Source organism: Scyliorhinus canicula, chromosome 13, assembly GCF_902713615.1.
Source record: "Scyliorhinus canicula chromosome 13, sScyCan1.1, whole genome shotgun sequence".
In the NCBI taxonomy this organism is placed as follows: Eukaryota; Metazoa; Chordata; class Chondrichthyes; order Carcharhiniformes; family Scyliorhinidae; genus Scyliorhinus; species Scyliorhinus canicula.
In genome coordinates, this window is record NC_052158.1 from 101,511,209 (window position 1) to 101,535,057 (window position 23,849).

Here is a 23,849-nt window from a genome sequence, read left to right on the forward strand (position 1 = left end):
ACAACAGGGTGGCAGCTTTAGAAATTAAATGCACAACGTTAATCCAAAAAATAGCACAGAATTTGCAATGAGAAATCTTAGTGCATACCTTGAATTGCAATCCAAATCAAAGTGGAAAATCAATTGTGCTGCCTTAGAAGATGGTGATCATTGAATAAAAGTGTTTTCTTGCTCTTAACTTTGTAATTTTAACATGGTACTATTCAAGCCTTTTGGATTAAGCCATCCTTAATCATGGAAATTTTAATTGCTTTAACCCAAAGAGCAAATTTATCTTCCTGAAACTATTCCAATCAGTCCCATCCTTGACTCCTGGAAGTCTCAGGATGATTGTATCTGCATCCATGCTTGGGCAACACGATATTTTCTGTGATTAGACACAGAACACTGTACATGGTGCCCAATAATGTTCTGGTAAATGCTTTACTATGCACAAATGCAGCCACTTTTGATTTTTATTCTATCCTTTTGACAATACAAGCCAGTATCTAATTTAACTCTTCTTTACTGCATCCAAGTATGGAGACCTCGGGCGGGATTCTCCGACCCCCTGCCGGGTTGGAGAATCGCCGGGGGCCAGCGTCAATCCCGCCCCCACCGTGTCCCGAATTCTCCGCCACCAGAAATTCGGCGGGGACGGGAATCGAGCCACGCCGGTCGGCGGGCCCCTCCCCGGCGATTCTCCAGCCCGCGATGGGCCGAAGTCCTGCCGCTGTCAAGCCTCTCCCACCGGTGGGAATCAAAACACCTACCTGACCAGCGGGAGCAGGTGGCACGGGCAGACTCCGGGGTCCTGGGGGGGGTGGGGGGGGGGGGGGGCTCGGGGCGCGCCACCACGGTAGCCTGGCCTGCGATCGGGGCCCACCGATTGGCGGGCGGGCCTGTGCCGTGGGGGCACTCTTTTCCTTCTGCCTTCGCCATGGTCTTCACCGTGACGGAGGCGGAAGTGACCCCCTCCCCTGCGCATGCGGCGGGATGGATCACCGGCGCATGCGCGGACGTACGCCGGCCAGTCCTTTTGTGCCCCGGCTGGCGTGGCGCCAAAGGCCGTCCACGCCAGCCGGCAGAGCGCCAACCACTCCGGCGCAGGCCTAGCCCCTCAATGTAAGGACTTGGCCCCTAAAGGTGCGGAGACTTCCGTACCTTTGGGGCGGCCCGACGCCGGAGTGGTTCACGCCACTCGATCACGCCGGGACCCCCCCGCCCCACCGGGTAGGGGAGAATCCCGGCCCTCATCTCACAGAGCTATCTATATTAATCCCTGTATCTCTGGTAACTAGAGCTGGTAACTACATTATTTATATGGCTGGTCCAGTTCAGTTTCTGACCAATGTTAACCCAAAGGATGTTGATCATGGGGGATTGAGCGAAAGCAATGAAGGTCAAGGGGAAATGGTTAGATTCTCTCTTGTTGGAGATGGTCATCGCTTGGCACTCGTGTTGCACAAATATGACTTGTCACTTATCAGCCAAGCCTGAATGCTGTTTAAGTTTTGCTAAGTGGGGGGATTCTCTCTTCCTGCCGCTTGTCAATGGAATATCCCGCTGAAGCTACTCCATGCCACCGGAAAACCCACGGGCGGAGGTGCACTGCCAGCGGGAACAAAGAATCCCAATGGTTGGAGAATTCTGGCCCATGTCTTCAATACTACTGCCGGGGTGCTGTCAGGATCTATTGCTTTTGCGGTATCCAGCCGCTTCTTAAATCACGTAAAATTGGATGAAGACTGGCGTCTGTGAAGCTAGGGATGTCAGGAGGCGGCAGAGATGCATCACCCATTCAGAACTTGTGGCTGAAGGTGGATGTAAATGTTTCAGCCTTTTAGTTTGCACAGACGTCTAGTTGAGGGTGGGGATGCTTCTGCAACTTCTCCTCATTAGTTATTTAATTGCCCACCATCATTCATGACTGGATGTGGCAGGATTGCAGACCTGATCCAGCTGTGGGATCACATTGCTCTGTCTATCGCAAGCTGCATGTGTGTCATTCTGCATTGCAACTTCAGCAGATTGATACCTCATTTTTAGGTAGGCCCTGTGCTGCTCCTGACATGCTCTGAACCAGGGTTGGACCCCAGCTTCTTAGTAATCGTAGAATGGGGAATATGTCAGGCTATGAGGTGACAGATTGTGGTTCAATACAATTCTGCTGTTGGTAAAGGCCCACAGTATCTCATGGATCCCCAGTTTTGAACTATTTGGAATCTATCCCATGGTTTAGCACCACACAAGGTGGAGAGTATCCAACGTGAAAACAGGACTTGGTCATCACTGTGTAGATGACTCCTACTAATACAATCTTGAACAGATAAGACCATAAGACCATAAGACATAGGAGTGGAAGTAAGGCCATTCGGCCCATCGAGTCCACTCCGCCATTCAATCATGGCTGATGGGCATTTCAACTCCACCTCCCAGCATTCTCCCCATAGCCCTTAATTCCTCGCGACATCAAGAATTTATCTATCTCTGCCTTGAAGCCATTTAGTTGCATTTGTTTGCAGGTAGATGGGTGAGGTTAAATGGATTTCTCCCTCTTGTGGGTTCTTTCACCACAAGATGCAGGCCCAGTCTGTCAGATATGTCCCATACATAGAAACATACAAAGAAAATAGAAACAGGAGGAGGCCATTCAGCCCTTCGAGCCTGCTCTGCCATTCATTATGATCATGGCAGATCATCAAGTTCGATACTTTGGACCTAACTTCCTCCCATATCCCTTTATCCCTTTAACCCCAAGAGCTATATCTAATTCCTTCTTGAAATTACACAGTATTTAGGCCTCAGCTACTTTCTGTGGTCGTGAATTCCACAGATCCACCACTCCCTGGGGGAAGAAATTTCTCCTCACCTCAGTCCTAAAAGATTTACCCCTTATTCTCAAATATGACTCCTAGTACTGGGTGCCCTCCATCACCGGGAAAAAATTTTCTGAATCTACCTTGTCTAATTCTGTAGAATTTTATAAGTTTCTACGAGGTCCCCTCTCACTCTTCTAAACTGCAATGAATATAGTCCTAACTGATTTAGTCTCTCCTCATATGACAGTCCCGCCATCCCAGTAATCAGTCTGGTAAACCTTTGCTGCACTCCCTCCATAGCAAGAACATCCTTCCTCAGATAAGGACACCCAAAACTGCACACAATACTACAGGTGTGGTCTCACCAATGTCCTATACAATTGCAGTAAAACATTTCTATTCCTATGCTCAAATCCGCTCGCCATGAAGGCCAACATACCATTTGCCTTTGTTACCGCCTGCTGTACCTGCGTGCTTACTTTCAGTGATTGATGTATGAGGACACCCAGGTCTCACTGAGTATCCGCCTCTACCAATTTGTACCCATTCAAATCATAATATGTCTTCCTATTTTTGCTACTGAAGCAGATAACCTCACATTTCTCCATGTTATGCTGAATCTGCCATGCATAACCCCACTCACTCAGCCTGTCCAAATGCTGCTGAAGCATCTCTGCATCCTTCTCACAGCTCACCCTCCCACCCAACATCTGGGGCAGGATTCTCCCATCAGGCAGCTAAGTGCCGACGCCGGAGTAAAAACAGGAGTGTTTTACTCCGGCGTCGGCGCCCGTTCCGGGACCCCATTCTACGGCCCACAGGGGGCTAGGATGGCGCTGGAGCGGCCCATGCCCCTCCAGCTGCCGATCCCGGCCTGAACCCGGTGCCGCGGGGTCCGCGCATGTGCAGTTGGGCGGCGCCAACTAGTGCATGTGCAACGGCCTTCTTCCCCGTGCCAGCCCCGACGCCAAATGGTGCAGGGCTCCAGGAGCTGGCCAGGAGGAAAGGAGGCCGGGGGGGGGGGGGGGGGGGGGGGGGGGCAGAGAGGCCGGCCCGCCGATTGTGGGCCCCGATCGGGCCAGGCCACTATGGAGGCCCCCTCCGGGGTCGGACCCCCCCCCTCCCACACACACACACAGGCCCCCCCCCACCCCCCCTCCCCCCCCCCCCCCCCCGGACCCTTCAACGCCGAGGTCCCGCCGACTCAGAGGATGTTAGAACGCTGCTGGCAGGATTTGGCTTTTTGATGATGGCCGCTCGGCCCATCCGGGCCGGATAATTGGCAAGCCGGCCCGTGCCGGACAGACGGCGCATACCCCGACCGGCACCATGCCGATTCTCCGCACTACAGAGAATTGCGTCCCAGTGTCAGGGCAGCGTGGCACGATCGACGCGGTGTGGCGCCGGTTCCCCGACCTGGCAGGTGGTTCGGAGAATTCCGCTCCTGAAATTTGGAGATAATACATTTCGTTCCCTCGTCTAAATCATTATTATATAATGTGAACAGTTAGGGTCCTGCAGTACCCCACTAGTCACTACCAGCCAATCGGAAAAAGAGCCACTTATTCCAACGTTTTGCTTCCTAACTGCTAACCAGCTTTCTATCCATCTCAAGACACTAACCGTAATCCCATGCAGTTTAACTTTACATTGTAATCTGTGGCTGGATTCTCCAACCTCCCCTCCCGGGTTGGAGAATCGGCGGCGGGGGCGGGAATCGCTCCGTGCCTGTCGGCGGGCCCCCCCCTCGCCGATTCTCCGGCCCACAATGGGCCGAAGTCCCGCTGCTGTAATGCCGATCCCGCCGGCGTGAATCAAAACACCTCCCTTACCGGTGGGACTGGCAGCACAGGCGGGCTCTGAGGTCCTGGCGGGGGGGGCGCGGGGCGATCTGGCCCAGGGGGGGTACCCCCACAGTGGCCTGGTCTGCACTCAGGGCCCACCGATCGGCGGGGGGGCCTGTGCCGTGGGGGCACTCTTTTCCTTCCACGTTGCCCCTAGCCTTCACGATGGCCGACGCAGAAGTGACCCCCACCCCTGCGCATGCGTGGGGATGACGTCAGCAGCCGCTGACGCTCCGGCGCATGCGCGGACTTCCGCCGGCCGGCGAAGTCCCTTCGGCCCCGGCTGGCGTGGCGCCAAAGGCCTTTCCCGCTGGCCGGCGGGGCGCCAACGACTCCAGCGCGGGACTAGCCTCTCAAAATGAGGGCTTGGCCCTTAAAGATGCTGAGAAATCTGCACCTTTGGGGCGGCCCAAAGCTGGAGTGGTTCACGCCACTCCATCCCACCGGGACCCCCCACCCCGCCAGGGAGGGGAGAATCCAGCCCCTGCTATGTGAGACCTTGTCAAAAGCCTTTTGAAAGTCTAAATAAACAACATCAACCGGTTCTCCCTGGTCAACTCTACCAGTTGCATCCTTCAGGATTCGGTCAACTCAGACAATAGTGATGCTTCTGAGCCATTCCTTGTGGAAAAAATTGAAATTGCACACCATAAGTACACTGTGGGCCTTTACTACCCAGTGTTTTTTCCACGTCATAGCCATAGTTATCATGGTACACAAATAGGCCACTCTGCCCACTGAGTCCACCGCAGTGGTTAACATGTAGGAATAATTCATCTGCTGAGCAGGAGCAGAGCGCTGCTCTTTCTTCAGGCCCTTCAAACCTTTCACTTTAAAGTATTTATCCAATTCCCTTTTAAAAGTTACTATTGAATCACATCCTTCACCTTTTCAAGCAGTGCAGTGCATTCCAGATAATAAATCCTCACTTTGTAAAATGCCCCTCTCCCTTCTGATTCTTTTTCCAATAATTTTAAAGTCTGTGTCACCTGATTAACAACCCTCCTGCAGTGGAAACAATTTCTCCGTATTTACTCTATCAATATCCTTCACAACGTTGAACACTTTGCTTAAACCTACCCTTAACCTTCTCTGCTTTAAAGAGAACTATATCACTTTTGCTCGACTTTCCATGTAATTGAAGTTCCTCATACCTGGTATCATTCTAGTAACTTTCCTCTGTACCCCCACCACATCCTTTGACATCCTTCCTAACAGTAGCTCTTAGCAGAAATTTCTAAAGTGTAGTGTCAAATTCAGACACAATAGGTGATGCCTAATCATTGATTTATAAAGATTTAGTATAACTTCTTTGTTTTTGTACTCAATGCTTCTATTTATAAAATCAAAGATCCGGTTTGTTTCTTTCAAAAAAGCTTTTGTCCTGTCACCTTCAAAGATCTATGGATGTATATATATCTCCAGGTCTCGCTGTTCTTGAACTCCCTTTAAAATGGCACCATCTATTTTATATTGTCCCTTCTCGTTCTTCTTTCCAACGTTTTATATTTTAAATTATATTTTTACTGTTTTAATTGTGTGTTTTATCTGACACATTTAATTATTTTTCAAACGTATGTAGGCTCATGATTTCACTCCAGTGTTTACACAGAATACCATTCATCAACTATCGCAAAGTCTAAAAGAGCATTTTTGGTCACAGCTACTGGTACAGTATTAGCTTCAAGTTTGTTGATTCATGCTTAAGAACAAATGTAAATTTCTTACCTTACTCTCTCTCATTGATCATTTCTGCAAAAGATCTCACAGCAAAATGTGGTATTGACACAGGTCTCAGAGGACAGTCTACAGAAGTATATGTGACAAACTGTTTTGACAACACACAGGCCAAATTCTTGCTATGGTTTCTGTGTATTATGGGAAACTTAGCAATTGTTTCAGTCACAAACAAGAAACACCAGTCTGACCAGTTCTATCATGATATTTCCTTTTTATTTAAATTGAATTTGCTCAAGGTAAATTAAATTTCAGATCAAAACATATTGGAACGTTAGTTGTCTGCGCTGCCACAATCTTTACACTCGATCATCCACACAAGACTATTTATGACAGTTGGTACTTAGTTTTGCATTTTAACCAATTAAAGTGGCACAAAGATTGGGAGTTTGACCTTGCAGGACAAGGGGCAGAATGCTTGACAGATTCAACAACAGATTGCGAGACCGTTGTGAGATGCTGAAAGCTCCTTTCAGGACCAAGGTCCTTATCATAATGACAGCAGTGTGAACCTGCAGAACTACAAGCTGAGAATTCATCATCCCGTCTGAAATTCCACCACAACGCTCAAACTTTGGGCAACTCCTGCTTTTGCTGCAATGGAAGCTGAGACATCGACCATCAGGCACAGCATCATGGTTGGTGTTATAATAATAATAATCATTTATTGTCACAAGTAGGCTTACATTAACACTGCAATGAAGTTACTGTGAAAAGCCCCTAGTCGCCACACTCAGGCGCCTGTTCGGGTACACTGAGGGAGAATTCAGAATGTCCAAATTATCAAATTACAGCACGTCTTCTGGGACCTATGGGAGGAAACCGGAGCAGCCGGAGGAAACCCACGCAGACACAGAGAGAACGTGCAGACTCCACACAGACAGTGACCCAAACCAGGAAGCGAACCTGGGACCCAAGAGCTGTGAAGCAACAGTGCTACCCACTGTGCTACCATGCTGCCCACTCAGAATGCTACAGCAGCCCCCACCGGATTGCTGGTAAGGACCCCACCCCATTCAGCCCTACTCACAGTCCTCCCCTTCAGCCACCACTTCATTGGGGCTGGGGGGGGGGGGGGGGGGGGGGGGACACTATCCCAGGAGGCATGCAAATTTGGAGTACCAGCTGCAATTACACGCTTAACCGCTCTAATGAGCTATTTGCATGTTCCCATTGGGTCTGGGCAGTAATTTTGTCGGGGACATTGGGAACCCTGTCCTGGCTGGGGGAGGAGGGGTGACGGACAGTCTAGCAGACTTGCAATGAATCCCGTTTTGGGGATTCCCTCCTCTAGCGGAGTCCCTGGAGAGAGCCGGCTTCTGTTCCAGTTCTATCTTTATTTACCAGAGTTCAAACAGACGTTTTTGCAATTGCTGTCATGGAGATTAGGATGGGCTCCAAGCTCTGCAGAAAACCTTGTGCAAAATTGGTGCTGAACTCCTCCATGCTCCTTGACGGCGGCAGCAGGCTATCTGGCAACCCACCGCAAATGACTTTCCCGCACTTAGTGATGCATTGAGGCAGGCTTTCAACTGTTCCCATGGCTAGTGATGCCTGGGGCAGATCACTAGTCTGTCGCCAAAGGCTTATAGCTTGAGGGGCGACACTCCACATCAAACATGGCTGATGAAGAGTCTCTCCCACTCTTACTACCGGCCATTTCCTGCCTCTAATGCTACCCTCTAAATTACATGCAGACCAAATATCTGAACTGGTCCTTGTCTGTCAGATGGAATCTATGATGTGGAGATGCCGGCATTGGACTGGGGTGGACACAGTAAGAAATCTTACAACAAGGGCAGCACGGTGGCACAGTGGTTAGCGTTGCTGCCTATGGCGCTGAGGACCTGGGTTCGAATCCCGGCCCTGGGTCACTGTCCGTGTGGAGTTTGCACATTCTCTCCGTGTCTGCGTGGGTTTCACCCCCACAACCCAAAGGTGTGCAGCATAGGTAGATTGGCTACTCTAAATTGCCCCATAATTGGAAAAAATAATTGGGTACTCTAAATTTATTTTAAAAAAGAAATCTTACATCAGGTTAAAGTCCAACAGATTTGTTTCTAATCACTAGCTTTCGGAGTGCAGCTCCTTTCTCAGGTGAATGAAGAGGTGGGTTACAGAAACACTATATATACAGACAAAGTCAATGATGCAAGACGATACTTTCAATGTGAGTCTTTTCGGGTAATTAAGTCTTTACACGTCCAGAAAGGGCGACTGGATTGAGGGATAATCACAGGTTAAAGAAGTGTAAATTGTCTCAAGCCAGGACAGTTGGTACGATTTTGCAAGCCCAGGCCAGATGGTGGGGAATGAATGTACCCCTGCCAGAGAGGGAGACATGTGTTGGAGAGTGTGGTGCAATATGTTGGAGTGATGCCACAGTTGGATAGCTGACAGTGGGTGCTGTAGCCACCTGGGTTGGCCACTTCCTCACACAAAATGGAAGAACGCAAAGGTTACAGGGCAAAATGGACATTGGCAAAGAAACAAGCAGTTTGCAGAATCCCCTGTATTCTAGCTGCTAAAGAAACCAGACAGAATTGTAACTAAAGAGCTGCGCATATTAAGTGAGCGATTCACGGTGATTCCCAGGCACAATGGATACAACAGTTAACTGCAATCGCTACATTCTATAGAAGGTCAGACATCCCGCCGCAAGTGGAGTCTGAGACAAAGGACACCAATAAGGTCAGCAGCCGCAATCAAGTAACAACGCACGCTACGAGAGTAGACACTCCTGACCCCTTTAGTCCACACCAACTGGAAGCCTGTGGATCCAGGCCAAAGCAAGAGGCCATTGTTCCCTGATCCGGCAGTTCCCTTATTCCAGATAAGTATTGGCCTGTTAGTGGTAGGAATAGCCTAGTCTTTTAGTGTTATATGCATGAGTAGTAAATAACTGTGTAATAATAAACGTGTCTTGTTTGAACTTACTAACTGATGTATTGAGTTATTGGTCTGAACTTGAACTTGAATCTTGTGGCGGTATCATAACGATACCTGGCGACTCTAGAGCTAAGGAATAAAACAGAGCCAAATTGAGTGGAAAGCACACTCACCCAGAACGAGCAAGAGTGCAAACTGTGAAATATGAGCGTAGTACTTGCAGTAATGATAAGTGAGGGTGAGATGAGATTACTGGGCCATGGAGTGTGTGATAACGTGCAAAAAACAGAGTCCCGTTTTGGGTGCATATAGCGGGGTTTTTCACAGCGCCTGCAGCGCTGAGAACAACCTGTCAAATGGGACTTTTATTTTTTCCCGCCTCGGTCGGTAACGTGCCGCTGAGAACACATTTACCTTACTTCTTGCTCTGATGAGAGATCCGGCCGTCATTTTGAAATGCCTCCTCAATCTCTCTACTCTCCTCGGACACCCCACTGCAGCCTCCAGACTATCCCAACTTATTTATTAGGGGGTCCTGGAAACCCCCTCACCCCATCTCTTAAGGGCATGGCACCTCTCCGAGCCTGCTCCCTGGCAATGCTAGCCTGACACAATGAACATGCCCCTGCCAGTGCCACTTGGGCACCCTGGCACTGCCAAGGTGACACTGCCTGGGTGCACGACTGGAACTGCCAGGGTGTCCAGGTGGCACTGCCAGAACCCAGGTGGCAGCAGTGCAAGGGTACCACCCTGCCCATGGTTGAGTGCTGATGATTAAGCGAAAGGGTTCTGGTGAATGGAGCAGTGGTTGGATGTGACATATGAAGACACTTTCAATAACCTTGACCACCCATGTGAGTTGTTACATTTCTTGCAGCATTACATTTAGGTCAACAGGGTTAGATTACTGCCATTGACCACAGTGGTTATCTTCTCCCACTGTCTTCTCACTACCTGTCATGAAGGCTTCTGAAGATGACCTGATTCCTCCTCTTCTCTACGATGGCCTTCATCATGGCAATCCCAGAACCTTGTGACACACTCTTTGGCCTGCTACACTTCTTCTGTAGGTTCTTACTGATTTCCAACTCTTTCGTACCCAGTTCCAGCCTTTTCTCCAGCCAAACCCACCTCATCTTTAAGAGGTGCAGGCTGGCTTTAAGTGGGGAGTGGTGCTAGCCTCGAATGAACTTAGGCCCGCTGTTGAGACAGCCAGCCACTCTTTCAGCGTTGGGCTGCATGTTACAATCATATAATTAACAGACTGCTGCTTATGTCACTTTGAATGGGCACGGGTAAATCTTGCTTCATACATTAGCTGCCCAATTTTGGAAGCTATCCAATTTAGCCCCCACAAACCTGTGGATAATTGAGGCAATGAGATATGCCTTCTTACAGTGGCATGAAGGTGCGGTACTCCAAACTACAGGACGTTTTATGCCGTACTTGCATATCCATCAGCCCATTCTCATTAAAAACCGTTGGTTCAAATTCACTTCACCTTTGGTTTTTACATCACAAAGTATAGCTGCTCCTCCGTCTATGATAATTTTTGAACTTATTTGAAGGTGAAGGGCCATTTTCTGACCTAGCAGTTGAAAAACAGACGTGCAGGGCGTGGCTTAGCCTTTTGGTTTCAAAGTGTGGTCGCAAGTGGGTACTGCACGAGCTTTCCGATGCTCGACCCTGCGAGGCCGTCACCGCTATGAAACATTAATTGGTCCACTTAACAAGGCCCCACAGGTTTCTCGCCGCAAATCATGGTCCAGCCGGCTGATTCACCAGGATCGTCCTCGCCAGCCCCCCACTAACAAGGGATAGCAGCACTTATACCGATCCTGCACAGCCAATCCCAATCAGTCCACTGCCATGCCACTGAGACGACCAGCCGCGATGGCCAGACTACTTGAAATGGTAGAGGCCAGACGGGAGGCCGTGTTCCGCCAAGGGTCCTGGAGGGTCAGCCACAGGGCAGCCAGTGCTGCCGGGGAGGAAGTGGCAGCGACAGTCAGCTTGGGCAGTGTGACCCGAAGAACCGGCACCCAGTGCCGCAACAGGGTCAACGACCTCCACTGGGCCGCGAGGATGAGTTTGCAATGGACCCCCCCCCCCCCCCCTCCCAAAAGAAAATGCACCTGGAACCACCCTCGTTCTGTGCCCCGGGCAACCCATGTCCAGCAGTTCCCCTCCCCCCATACTCCACACCCTATACTCCCCATCACCTCAGCCCCTCCCCCCCAATGAACCACACATTTGGCTAGTGATGCCCCCCCCTCTTTGCCCCCACAAAAGTTGGCCTATAACCGATGGGATAGGGCCCAGACGGGCGCGGGGTGCTGGCCATCAGAGTCCTCGCCCACTGTGAGGAATGGGCCCTGGAGGTAGTGGCCAAGAACAGAAGTGACCACCACAGAGGTCGGCGCAGAGGTGAGGATCTAACAACACCCACCCGGATGAACGGTCAAACATGAGTTGTTAATGCCATACAGGTTGACCCATTCCTTTCCACTGACCACATATCCATTCTCCCACAGGACCTGCAGCCGACGGCCCCAGTCCATTTGGGATGGCCCCTCCCTCCCCGCCTTCCAAGAGAACACATCGGAGGAGAGCTCCAAAGTTGCCACCGTTATCGAGGCACAGCTGTCATCCCCAAACTCCACCAGCGCAGTGACACACGCCTCGGTGGGTGACAGTAGTGGCCAGGCTTCTGGAGCACATATTGGTGAACACCACACATCTGCTGATGCACATCATGTGGAGGCAGGAATGCCCAGGCAAGACAGCAGTCGGAGGTCTGATGGATCTCAGGACCCAGCTGGGTCCCAGTCAGATGCGAGCCAACAGGTTTGCCCGAAGCTGATGCAGACGATAGGGTGCGGGCGTAAGATGCAAAGGGTGATGTCAGCGACACTCCAGCAGGTCCATAGATGATTTGAGGACTCCCAGGGGCTGTGTGCGCAGGAGGTGGCGTGGGCAATGTATGGCACCAAGGCCAAAATTGCTAAGCTGTAGACCGCAGTGGGGAGCCTGGTGTACAACACCAACAGCATGAGTGGAGGTGTCCAAAGCGTGGCTCAGTCAGTGACGGCATGTCCCAGTCTGAGGTGGGCATAGCCGAGGTGCTGAAGTGCATGTCCTGATCTCTGGGGGACATATCCCAGTCACTGGAGGGGCAGTCCAAAGTATGTCCCTGTCACTGAGGAGCATCACTGAGGGCGTCGATACCATGCTGCACATATTGGGGGAGTCACCAGGGTTGGCAAAGTTAGATGATGCAGGGGCAGCCAGGACTCAATCAGACTACCCCTCTGTCCCGAGGTGAACCTCAGAGACCTATGGGCAATGACTGAGTGGAGGGGGCACTGGGTGTCAACCTGGAGGCAACCTAAGGAGTGGCGATGGTGGCCACCAGCTCACCAGAGTTCCATCTGCCTGGCAACGGCGCTTCTTGTAGTCAGCACCCAGAATAGGGCGGCACGGTTGGGCTTGTGCCGCCAGCAAGTGCACCAGGGTCCTGCGGTCCCAGAGGACGCCTGGCAAGGGCATCGAAAGCCACGGAACATGGTAAGCAGCAGGCTGCCTCAACCTCTGATGTGCATCATGGGGACACACTGAGATGCATTAGAGCAAGGAAGGCTAACACATGGGGAATAACTGGGGGAGGGAGGCCAGGGGAGGCGCGATGGGGGGAAAGGGTGGAATGGGGAGAGTGGGGCGGTACCATCGGAACAGTAGGGCAGTCCGGGATGCTTCTGTAAATCATTCAAACCTGTTGGCCTCGACCGCTAAGCCGCCCCGCCCTCTCTTTCGCAATGCAGGCCGAGCACTAATCCCATGCCCCTTCCCCCCCCCCCCCCCCGGACATGGGAGTTTCTGGGATCCTCCCAGCCCCACCCCCTCCCCCCCAGGCACACCATGTGCAGGTGATGGGTGGGAGAGAGAGCTCAGCAGACAGACAGGGGTCAGACTACAGCATTAAATGAGGAGCACTAGCGCTCAGTTCTCTGCGGGTAATCATCACCCTCCTCCCCTCGACCATGACCCATTGACATTGCCGACACAGTTCCAACACCCTGGAGTGATGTTACATCCTGGGAGGGTGGGAATTGATGGTGGGGGGGATGGATGGTGAAGGGAAGAGGGGGAAGGCAGAGGGGTGGGGGCAGGAAGGGATGGGCTTGTGGAGAGGGGTAATGACGAACGAGGCCACTTCCAATGTGAAGCAGGCAGTTACGGACTTTCCTATCCCTCCGGGCTTGCCGGGCTCCCGCCTGTCCCCTATCTGGTCCTGAGGGTCCTCCCCAGGCTCGTCCTCCAGCCCGACCTGGTTCGGTGCCTCCTCATCCTCCTCCTCAGAGGTGGCTACATAGGGGAGGCAGTGGTGTAATGGTATTGTCACTGGACTAGTAAACCAGAGACCCAGGGTAATCGTTTGGGGACCCAGGTTCAAATCCCGCCACTGCAGAATGTGAAACTTGAATTGATAAAAGAAATCTGGAGTTAAAGATCTAATGATGACCATGAAACCATTGTCGACTGTAGTAAAAACCCATCTGGTCCACTAATATCCTTTAGGGAAGGAAATCTATCGTCCTTACCCTGGCTACATGTGATTCCTGAACCACAGCAATGTGGTTGACTCTCAAAAGGGGAATTAGGAATGGGAAATAAATGCTGGTACAGCCTGTGATGCCCACATCCCATGAACAAATTAAAAAGAAAATTCCTTCCCCTCCACCACATCGCCCGGCTGCTGTGCCAGGTTGTGGAGGGGTTTGCATTGCACCACCAGAGCGGTCGAGGCATCGGAACCGCATTTAGAGCAGTCCAATGCACCGCTTGATGACAGACCGGGTGGCCTCATGGGCCTCACTGTGTTGGTCTCTGCATTGGTCACCGTCCTCCGAACTGGCGTCATTAGTCAGGTGCTCAGGAGTATTAATCGGCGCCCACATAACCACTTAGTGGGGAGGCTGTAACATCACAGTGATCTGTTAGATAGGGGGTTGCTCCTGTTAATTGTACGGAGATTGGGCTTCAGTGGTGATTACTGGTTTCTTGTCTCGCTGAGGTGGGATCCTGATTTCGGCAACAGGAGCGGGCTGGTTAGATCGAGAACAGATCGGCTCCCAATGATTTTGGCATCTCCCACGATTTAACGGCCTTGTCGCTCTCTCGCTTAAGAGCAAGGCGGCCATCAAATCGCGTGCACAGTTCAAACTTTTGGCACCCACAACTGCAATTAAATTCTGAAAGATATAACTCCGACTAAGAAATCGCGTGTTCAATGATGAGTGGATGTCATCAATATTATCTAATCATCTTCCAAAACACTGTTGCGCAGATGCATTTGTCTAAAATAGTCAGAAAATGTACCGCAGAAAGAAAAATTATTGAAGAGATTATATTTCATTGACAAAAAAGCACATAATACAAAGCATTGGACAATCTCACAGTTTAATGATGGCAAATAATTTTACATTATCACTCAATTTTCTTTAGAAATCATAGTATTTTACTATATAGTCTTTAATCTTTGTTGATCAGCATTAGTATTTACATAATATACACTTTACACTGAAATAAAGTTCAGTAAACAGGAGCTCTCACATGTATCTGGCTACATGAATATTGCTGACAACAAATTCTGGCAAAAATCTATCCTGAAAAGCAGTTTCCGTAACCACCCCTTCCCCATCAAAAGCAAAACATAAAAAGCAACTTATGAATGGACATCTATGCTTGTATTTGGTTAGAAATGTTTCCACCTTGTCTTTTGTATCACATTATACACTTTGATTACATTCTAAAATATCCAGGTTATTTATGAATGGACAGAGTATCAAGCTAGTTCTACAGCTATTATTTAAATGTGTTCAGGCAATGTAAAAATAACATAGCCAATCAACCCAAATGTGAATACCATACAGAAATGTTCAATTCCTGCATGTTACAACAGAACAATAACTGTCCTATTGTGCCCTTAAAGTAAATTAACATCTCAAAAACAATGTTCTCTTTACTGTTCCAAGCAAAATGGTTATCATACATGTCACTATCATTTTACTTCAAAATCGATTGCACTTAAACAGTGTTTGTTTAAAAAAGGGAGATAGAACAAGTCTAAGGAAATATATTAGCTTAACGTCAGTGGTAGGAAAGATAATGGAATACTTACTTGAAAATGGAGCAGAAAAACATCAAAACAATTAAAATATAATAAGGGTAGTCAGCTTGGATTTCCAACAGAATGGCTATATCAGGCAAACCTAATTAAATTCTTTGGAATAGTAGCAGAAAGAGTAGGTGGAGTTATACAGTAAGTGGAATATGAATGGGTTTCCAAAAGGCCCTTCAATAAGATACCATTGCCTTCTGACTTGCTGATGAAAGCAAGTCAGAAGGCAAGCACCAGAATGGATAGCAAGCTGGTGATAAAACACAGGGGTTAAATGTAGTTGCTGAGGCTGGCAAAATGTGGAAAGTGGCACTTCACGAGGATTGGTGCTGGGACCACTAACCGTCAACATTTGGAAAGGGTGGTTTGAACTTGGGAACTGGAGGCCCCATTTAAAAATTGGTGCAAGACATCATTCAAAGGAGGACTGCAGCAAAATACAGGAAGACAGGGGTAATGTGAAGAATACCCATTGGCAAATGAACTTCAATATAGCTAAATATGAGGTGTTATATTTTGCTAGGAAGATTAACGAAGCTATATGCTCTTTGGAAAATAAGTGCCTAAATGGGATAGAGGTGCAGAGTGATCTGGGGTGCAGTTACAAAAATCACTTAGTAGTAATGAAGGTTAGCAAGGCCATAAAAAGTAAACAAAGAGCTGGAGTTAATTTCTAGCAGAATAGAATCGAAAAGCACAGACATTGTGTTAAACTTGTATACAACCTTGGTTAGACCACATGGATTAGTGTGCGCAGTTCATGACACAATATTATAAAAATAAACTCGAGGCACTGGAGCAGCTACAAAGGTGAATTATTAGATTACCACCAGAACTGAGAGCTTATACCACCAATCAGAAAAGATTGAACAGGCTAGGATCTTTTCTCTGGAAAAGAGAAGACTGAGGAGTGACCTGTTCAAGGTCTTCAAGATAATGTAAAGAGATTGATAGGGTAGACATACAGAATATGTCTCCACTTGTGTGGGATAGACCAGAACTGGGAACCATGAAATCAAGATTGATAATAAATCCAATCTCAATTCTGGGGGAATGTCTTTACCTAGAGAGAGATTAGAATGTGGAACCTGCTACCACATGATCTGGTTGAGATGAATTGCATAGATGCATTTAAGAGGAAATTGGATAAACACGCAATGGAAAAACCTATTGATGGGTTGAATGAAGATGCGAGGAGGCTCATGTGAGCATAAACACGTTATTATGTTGGCTGGCCTACCCTTTTTCAGTGTTGTTATACTATGCACTATGTAACTATTCAGTTGTACTTATAAATTGGACATTGAAAATCAACATTCCTTTGCTTCAGGTTATGCAAATATTAGTTGACTCATATGGACCATACTACGATCTTACAATGTTGATTAAAAACCCTTTAGAAAAAACTAATCTTTATAGAAATGTTTGTCACCTTGAGATTAAAAGAGCAATGATGACTTATGTATTTCATTTTAAAGCTTTAAATTTTAAAGTACAATTATTAAAATATCAGCACATATGATATGTGCAGATTGGTACATCTCATGGAGTAAATGCTATATGGTTCTTTATATACCCTTTTATTCTCATAACTTATACATTCTCATATGGTCACAAATGCAAGATTACATGTAAATTGCACCAATTTACTTGCTCATGAACAAGAAGAAAGTTAAGGACATTTATAGGGTAACCAAACTGGCAATTTTTTACCTGTTTATTTCTTTATGGGCTTTCTTACTTGTTTGATTGTCGTTTCAATGCAATAAGTTTTAAAACAGATTTAAATACAATATATGTTTCCTTCAGAAAAAAGGACAAAAATAGAAACAGAGATTCATGAAGCACAAATGGATCCTTTCTGTATACAGTCTCCCTATTACACAGAAAACAATTACTTAATATTCTTTGAACAGACGTATTACTCAATAACATAATGGTATAAGAAAGCAAAATACTGCAGATGCTGGAGATTTGAAATAAAAATAAAGTGCTGGAAAAACTCAGCCAGTCTGGCAGCATCTGTGGAGAGAGAAACAGTTAACGTTTCAAGTCCAATATGACTCATCTTCAGAACTCAATATAACATAATGGCACTGGATATGGTAATACTGGAGAAATTACTGCTTGCACTACATAAAGAACAGTTCTTTATGAAGTACATTTTGCTCTGAAACGGAAAATAAATGGAACTTTGATACGACAGTTGACATTACTGTGGAGTAGATCTTGACTTTGTGCGAAAGTATAAAATTGGTAATTCCAGTCAATGGGAATTAAAATCAGGAGATGTAAAATGGCTGCTGACTCACTCACTCATTTTACACTATCGCACATAGTCATGTCCTCAACAGCAGTGCTTAATATATGTTCAGTTACGCTTAGAAATTAATCTAATCATATCGATGATAAATATCACCTATTTAGAAATTAGGTTTTAATGAACTTTCAAAACTTTCAAGAATTGCTTAAGTTATAATTGATTTTGTATCAAAGTAATTACTTTCATATGATGTACGTATAAAAAAAAACCTTAAACAAATATGAAAAGACATTTTAACATTGTAAAAAGGTTTACCGTAAACCTTCTGTAGCCTATTCTTTCACAATGAAATTATTATAAATTATATTTAATCAAAAGCAAGTGTTTTTGAAGGGTTTTTAAACATTTCCTTTAAATATGTCCAAATTTAAGTCAATCGGAAAAATATTGTATTAAATATATTTACGTGAAAGTATCTATAACAGACTGTAGGTTGAGCAACTCAAATTGGGCAATGAAACAAAAATAATAAAACATCTAGTTTAAAAAATGTCACATTTCTGCCCGTCGATTTGTCTTTGCAGCAGGCACATCTCGTTCTTCTTCATCCTCCTCCTCTTCATAATTTTCGTCCTCTTTCACCCCTTCCTGGTTTGCATCGTCAGCTACTGCCTCTTCTTCCTGCTCGTTAGCCTCCCCTTCCTTCTCATCAACCTGAAAAATGGTAAAATTACATACTACCATGAATATCCGTGCATATATAAAACCATTTGCCAGGATGCTTTCAGGAGAAATGCAAGTTAAAATCTTGGGGAGGATTTTCCGGCCGTTTTCGCCAGCGGGAACTTCCAGTCTCGCCAACAGTGAACCCCCCACCGCAGATTTCCCGGCAGCGAGAGGGGGATTCAATGGGAAATCCCATTGACTGCGTCGGACAGAAGATCCCACTGACCAACAGTGCGCCGCCTCCCGCCGCCGAGAAAGATGCCGCGGGGGTGCCCAGAATATGCACTCCCCCCCATCGTATGCCTCTCATGGAACAGTCATGCTTAAAATGAACACTAAAAACAATATTCACACCGTTGAAAACTTTGGTCTCCCAATATGGATGCATTCCCTATAGACACGAGTGCACAACTTGTATCCATTTACTAGATTTGGTAACATTCAAAGCTTTCTTCCTCATTTCTGGCAAAACCTCTCCCATTCAGGCGCTCTGGATCCTTTGTGCAATAATTAACTAACTCCTAATCGCCTTGGTGTCCACCATATCCATTACCGCTCTATTAAAAAGCACTCTAAGGTACCTTGATATTCGGAAGGAGTGCTGTATATGAATCAGATTGTTGTTGTATGTCTATACCTGGCCTAAACAGAGTACAGTGATATATCTTTAAAACTCTGCCAATCATCCCTCAACTGCAAATCAACAAACATGGACATATTCAAATGTGCCACTCTTTGCCACAGATCTAACACATGACAACCAATATAACTGAGTTTATCTGATACAATTGGTCTACTTCCTAAAGACACAAATGATAATAGACCAAAACTCACCATGTTAGAAATTGGACCTCAGTGCACTAACCATGGGCTTGAGGGCCACATTGGAGGATAAATGGCTGCTCTCTGATCTATGCCAAGCTGCTGTTATGTTTTCATGCCGTAAACGTGACTTTCGAGCACCTACACTAAATTAGTAGTTTATGAGTGGAAACTCCAAACTTGCTCTTCTCAGGATCCTAGAGAAGTTGCTGAAACCCTCACCAGAAATGCATGGAGAAAAACGTACCTGTGCACTGAAGCACCTCAGAGTGCAACATGATCTATGTAGTCAACTTAAATACCACTGCACTATTTGCAATGAGTGCAACATGATCTCTCTCAAAAAGTTGAATATTATTGCACTTGCTGGGATGGCCATTTTGAAATGTTTGTAATGTTCTTTCAGGTATTTTATGAACAAAGGCTATTTTTCGAAAAGGAAATGCACCAATGGAGTCACTGGGATCAGTTGAGTTCCTCCTGGCTCCACAGCAATCCCAAGAGCTGCAGATGACCCACTCTTCCCATTTGAGAAAGTGTTGGTGAGCTGCCTTCTTGTACCATTGCAATCCAGCTGGTGTAGGTACACCCACAGTGCTGTTAGGGAGGGAGTTCCATTTTTTACCTGGCAACACTGAAGGAGCAGCAATGTATTTCTAAGTCAGGATAGCCATGATGTGGAGATGCCGGCGTTGGACTGGGGTGAGCACAGTAAGAAGTCTTACAACACCAGGTTAAAGTCCAACAGGTTTGTTTCAAACACGAGCTTTCGGAGCACGGCTCCTTCTTCAGGTCACCTGAAGAAGGAGCCGTGCTCCGAAAGCTCGTGTTTGAAACAAACCTGTTGGACTTTAACCTGGTGTTGTAAGACTTCTTACTGTAAGTCAGGATAGTATGTGGTTTGAAGGGGAACTTGCTGTTCCCTTGCATCTGCCACTCTTGACCTTCTAGGTGGTAGAAGTCAAGGGTATGGAAGGTGCTGTTGAAGGAGCCTTGGTGAGTTGCTGCAGTACATCTTGAATATGTACACACATCTGCTACTGTGTTGTTGGTGGAGTGGATGACTATTTAAAGTGATGAACAGGGTATCAATCAAGTGGGTTGTTTTGTCCTGGATGGTGTTGAGCTTCTTGAGTATTGTTGAAGCTGCATCCATCCAAACAAGTGGCGAGTATTCCACCACACACTTAAATTGTACTTTGTAGATCGTGACAGGCTTTGAGGTGTCAAGAGGTGAGCTATTTTCTGCAGAATTCCAAGCTTCTGACTCAGTACACAGCCGCACTGGTGGAGGGGGCGGGGGGATCATTCACGGGGGTGGGCCTCCAGGATAGCCAGGCTATCAATCGGGAGCCACCGATCCATGGGCGCGCGCGATCTGGGGGTGGGTGGGGTCCACAGTCCGCGCGGGGCAACCGACACAGGCCGCCGCCGTGCGCATTCGCCCGACCAGAAGTGTAGGGCCTGGGATAGGCAGCCGGAGGTGCGAGGAGCTCTCCGGGGCCCTTCTAGCCGCCTGCAAATCGCAGAATCATCCTGGACTTACTTCAGAGTGACTCGCGCGCGTTTGTCCGCAGGCGTGGGAACAGAGCCCCATTACTGGAGAATCCCACCATGGTCTCACCAATGCCCTGTGTAACGAAGCATAACGTCCTTACTTTTATGCTCAATTCCTCTCATAAGAAAGGATAGCATTTAATTAGCCTTCTTGATTATATGTTGCAGATGCATACTAACGTTTTGTAACTCATGCACGAGAACACTTGGATCCCTCTGCAACCTGGAATTCTGGAGTCATTCTCCATTTAAGTAATGCTCTGCTTTTAATTTTTCCTACCAAAGTAAACAACTTCACATTTTTCCACATTATACTCTATTTGCCAGATTTTTGTCCGTTCCCTCAGTCTATCTATATCCACTTGCAAATTCCATAGGCGGAATTCACTGGCTGTTTACACCGGTGGAATATTCCAGTCCCACAGAGAGCGTACCCCTGTCTCGGGTTTCCTGATGAGGAGGGGTGCATTCAACGGGAAATCCGTTGACAATGGCAGGGTCAGAAGATCCTGCAGGCAGGCTGCCGCTGCCGAAAAACACGCGGCAGGTTGCGCAGAAAATCCTGCTCCCTATGTCTTCTTCACAACATACTTTCCTCGCTATCTTAGTGTCAAGAAGATCCTGCAGGCAGGCTGCCGCTGCTGAAAAACACGCGGCAGGTTGCGCAGAAAATCCTGCTCCCCATGTCTTCTTCACAACATACTTTCCTCCCTATCTTAGTGTCATCAACAAATTTAGTTATCATGCCTTTACTCCCCTCATCTAGATCATTGATGCAAATTGTAAAGGTTGAGGCCCCAGCACAGACCCCTGTGGGACTCCACTCGTCACATCCTGCCAATCAGACAAAGACCCATTTAGTGACACACTCTGTTCTTTGCCAGCCAGCCAATCCAGGCTAATATGTTACCACCGACGCCATGACCTGTTTAGCAATGCTATTAGGTTGTCAATGCATTTTCTGTAGAAAGAAAGTAAGGTAAGGTCGTCGCCATAGTCCCAGATGACCATAGGCTGCTTTCCCCTTTGAGGGGGCAGAGCTGACTGGTGGAGGTTTAACCTGAGGATCACCACACCTCAGGTGAGGGGAAAGGTTGAGAAGGCAGGGCCTTCATGAATAACCTCAGCCGGTACGGGAATTGAACCCATGCTGCTGGCCTTGCTCTGCATCATGAAACCAAGTGAGCTAAACTGGCACAACAGCTGCTGCTCTCTGATTGGCCGGCAGCTCTTACTAGGCACGACTTCCAACCTCCCCGGGGTCCTGATTCCAGGAGAAGGCCCACTGCTGGCCTCACCACTGCCTGATTGGTTTGTGGTTTGGTATGCCCTCCTGTAAAGAGGCAACACAGGCCTCTCACTGGCTCTCCAGCTGGCAGGTGGAAATCCCCTATGCCCCTATATCTCTTTGCAGACATTTTGTGTCCTGCTCACAGCTTGCATTCCCACCCTAGCTTTGTATTTTTGTATTGTCAGCAAACTTAGAATGAGACATTAATGTAGATTGTAACTCGCTCAAGTCCCAGCACTGATCCTTGCCCCACTCAGTCATAGTCTACCAACTTGAAAATGCCCTATTTATCCATATTCTCTGCTTCCTGTCCATTCACTAATCCTCTATGTTAATATGTCACTTTCAACTGCATGAGCTCTGGTACTGTGTATTAACCTTTTGTACGGTACTTTATTGAAGCAGTATATATCTGACCTTCCAATTTACAGATATGCAATCTAATCAATTTGCTATGTAGTACTATATCCATCGAGTTACATTCCGTCCCCTATCTAATTTTGGTGGATAGTTTGTTGAATGCTTGCTGATAGTATTACCAGTAGATCATGCTCAACAAAATGTCTGACAAAGCTAAATCACTCTGATGTAGAAGCATTTCATCCTAACCAAGGTCTTTCCTTCGTGAAATAGACTCTTTAATTTATAAACTTCATATCAATACTTATTCAATACTATATTCGAAAGTCAGATGAGCGGGGACATCCAGTGGCGGCTATGAAGGAGTAGGTTGCACATTTGGTGGCTCCCGCTCGGGCCGGACTTTTGGATCTTTACCCCCGATTTTCTACTGGACTTGAACTGTAAAACTGATGACAGAGGCAATTGTGTACTGAATTCCCACATCGGTGCATGGAGAGAAGGACCAGAAGTGCTCGTAAAGGCAGAAACAGAAAGACAGAGAAGGCTTGGGCTGAAGCTGCAGCGGGAGACCGCATGGCGGAGGACCGGACCTCTGGTTTGTCGAGCCAGCGGTCAACGGAGCAGCTGATGCAAGTTTTTCAGGAAGGTTTTCCTAAGCAGAAACGGGACTGCTTGGACCCGATAAAAGAGTCGATCGAGTGGCTGGAGCTTAGATTGGACATCCAAGATCTGGCGATCCAGAAGGTGGTGAAGGCGCTGGCTGAGCAGGAGGAACATCAAACTGCGGTGGAGCTGGAGGCCGGGATGCTGAGAGACCAGCAGAAGAAGCTCCTGGAGAAGGTGGAGGACCTAGAGAATAGGTCCCACCATCAGAACCTGAGAATCGTTGGGCTCCCGGAGGGGTCCGAAGGAGCGGACGCTGGGGCATATATTGCAGATATGTTTGAGAAGCTGCTGGGGGCTGGGGGCATTCCCCCGACCCATGGAGGTGGACAGGGCTCACAGAGCACTCATGAGGAAACCGCAAATGGGAGACCCCCCCCCGAGGTGGTGAGATTCCACAGGTACTTAGATAAGGAGCATATTCTACAGAGGGCCAAGCAGACACGGAGGTGTAAGTGGGACAATAGTATTCTGCGGGTCTACCAAGACCTAAGTGTGGAGGTGGCCAGGAGAAGAGCAGGCTTCAACCACACCCTCACACACACTCCCTCTCACACACAGCCTCACACACACACAAGCACAAACTCAAACACACACCCTCACACACACAAACACCCTCAAATACATACACACACACAAACAGCCTCACACACACCCTCACACACAAACACACCCTCGCACACACACACACACACACACACACCCCCTCACC

General features: G+C 47.7%; 1 protein-coding gene across 3 annotated transcripts in view; it reads right to left on the reverse strand.

Moving 5' to 3' along the window:
• Positions 1–14,712: 14,712 nt before the first annotated feature.
• Positions 14,713–23,849, reverse strand: part of LOC119975799 (Golgi integral membrane protein 4-like) — a 170,434-nt gene continuing 161,297 nt past the window's right edge. For all 3 annotated transcript variants that reach the window (XM_038815658.1, XM_038815657.1, XM_038815659.1), the window contains one exon: positions 14,713–18,429. In XM_038815658.1, the coding sequence (XP_038671586.1) occupies positions 18,268–18,429 (162 nt within the window). In that variant the 3' untranslated portion in view covers positions 14,713–18,267. The remainder of the gene's footprint in view (positions 18,430–23,849) is intronic.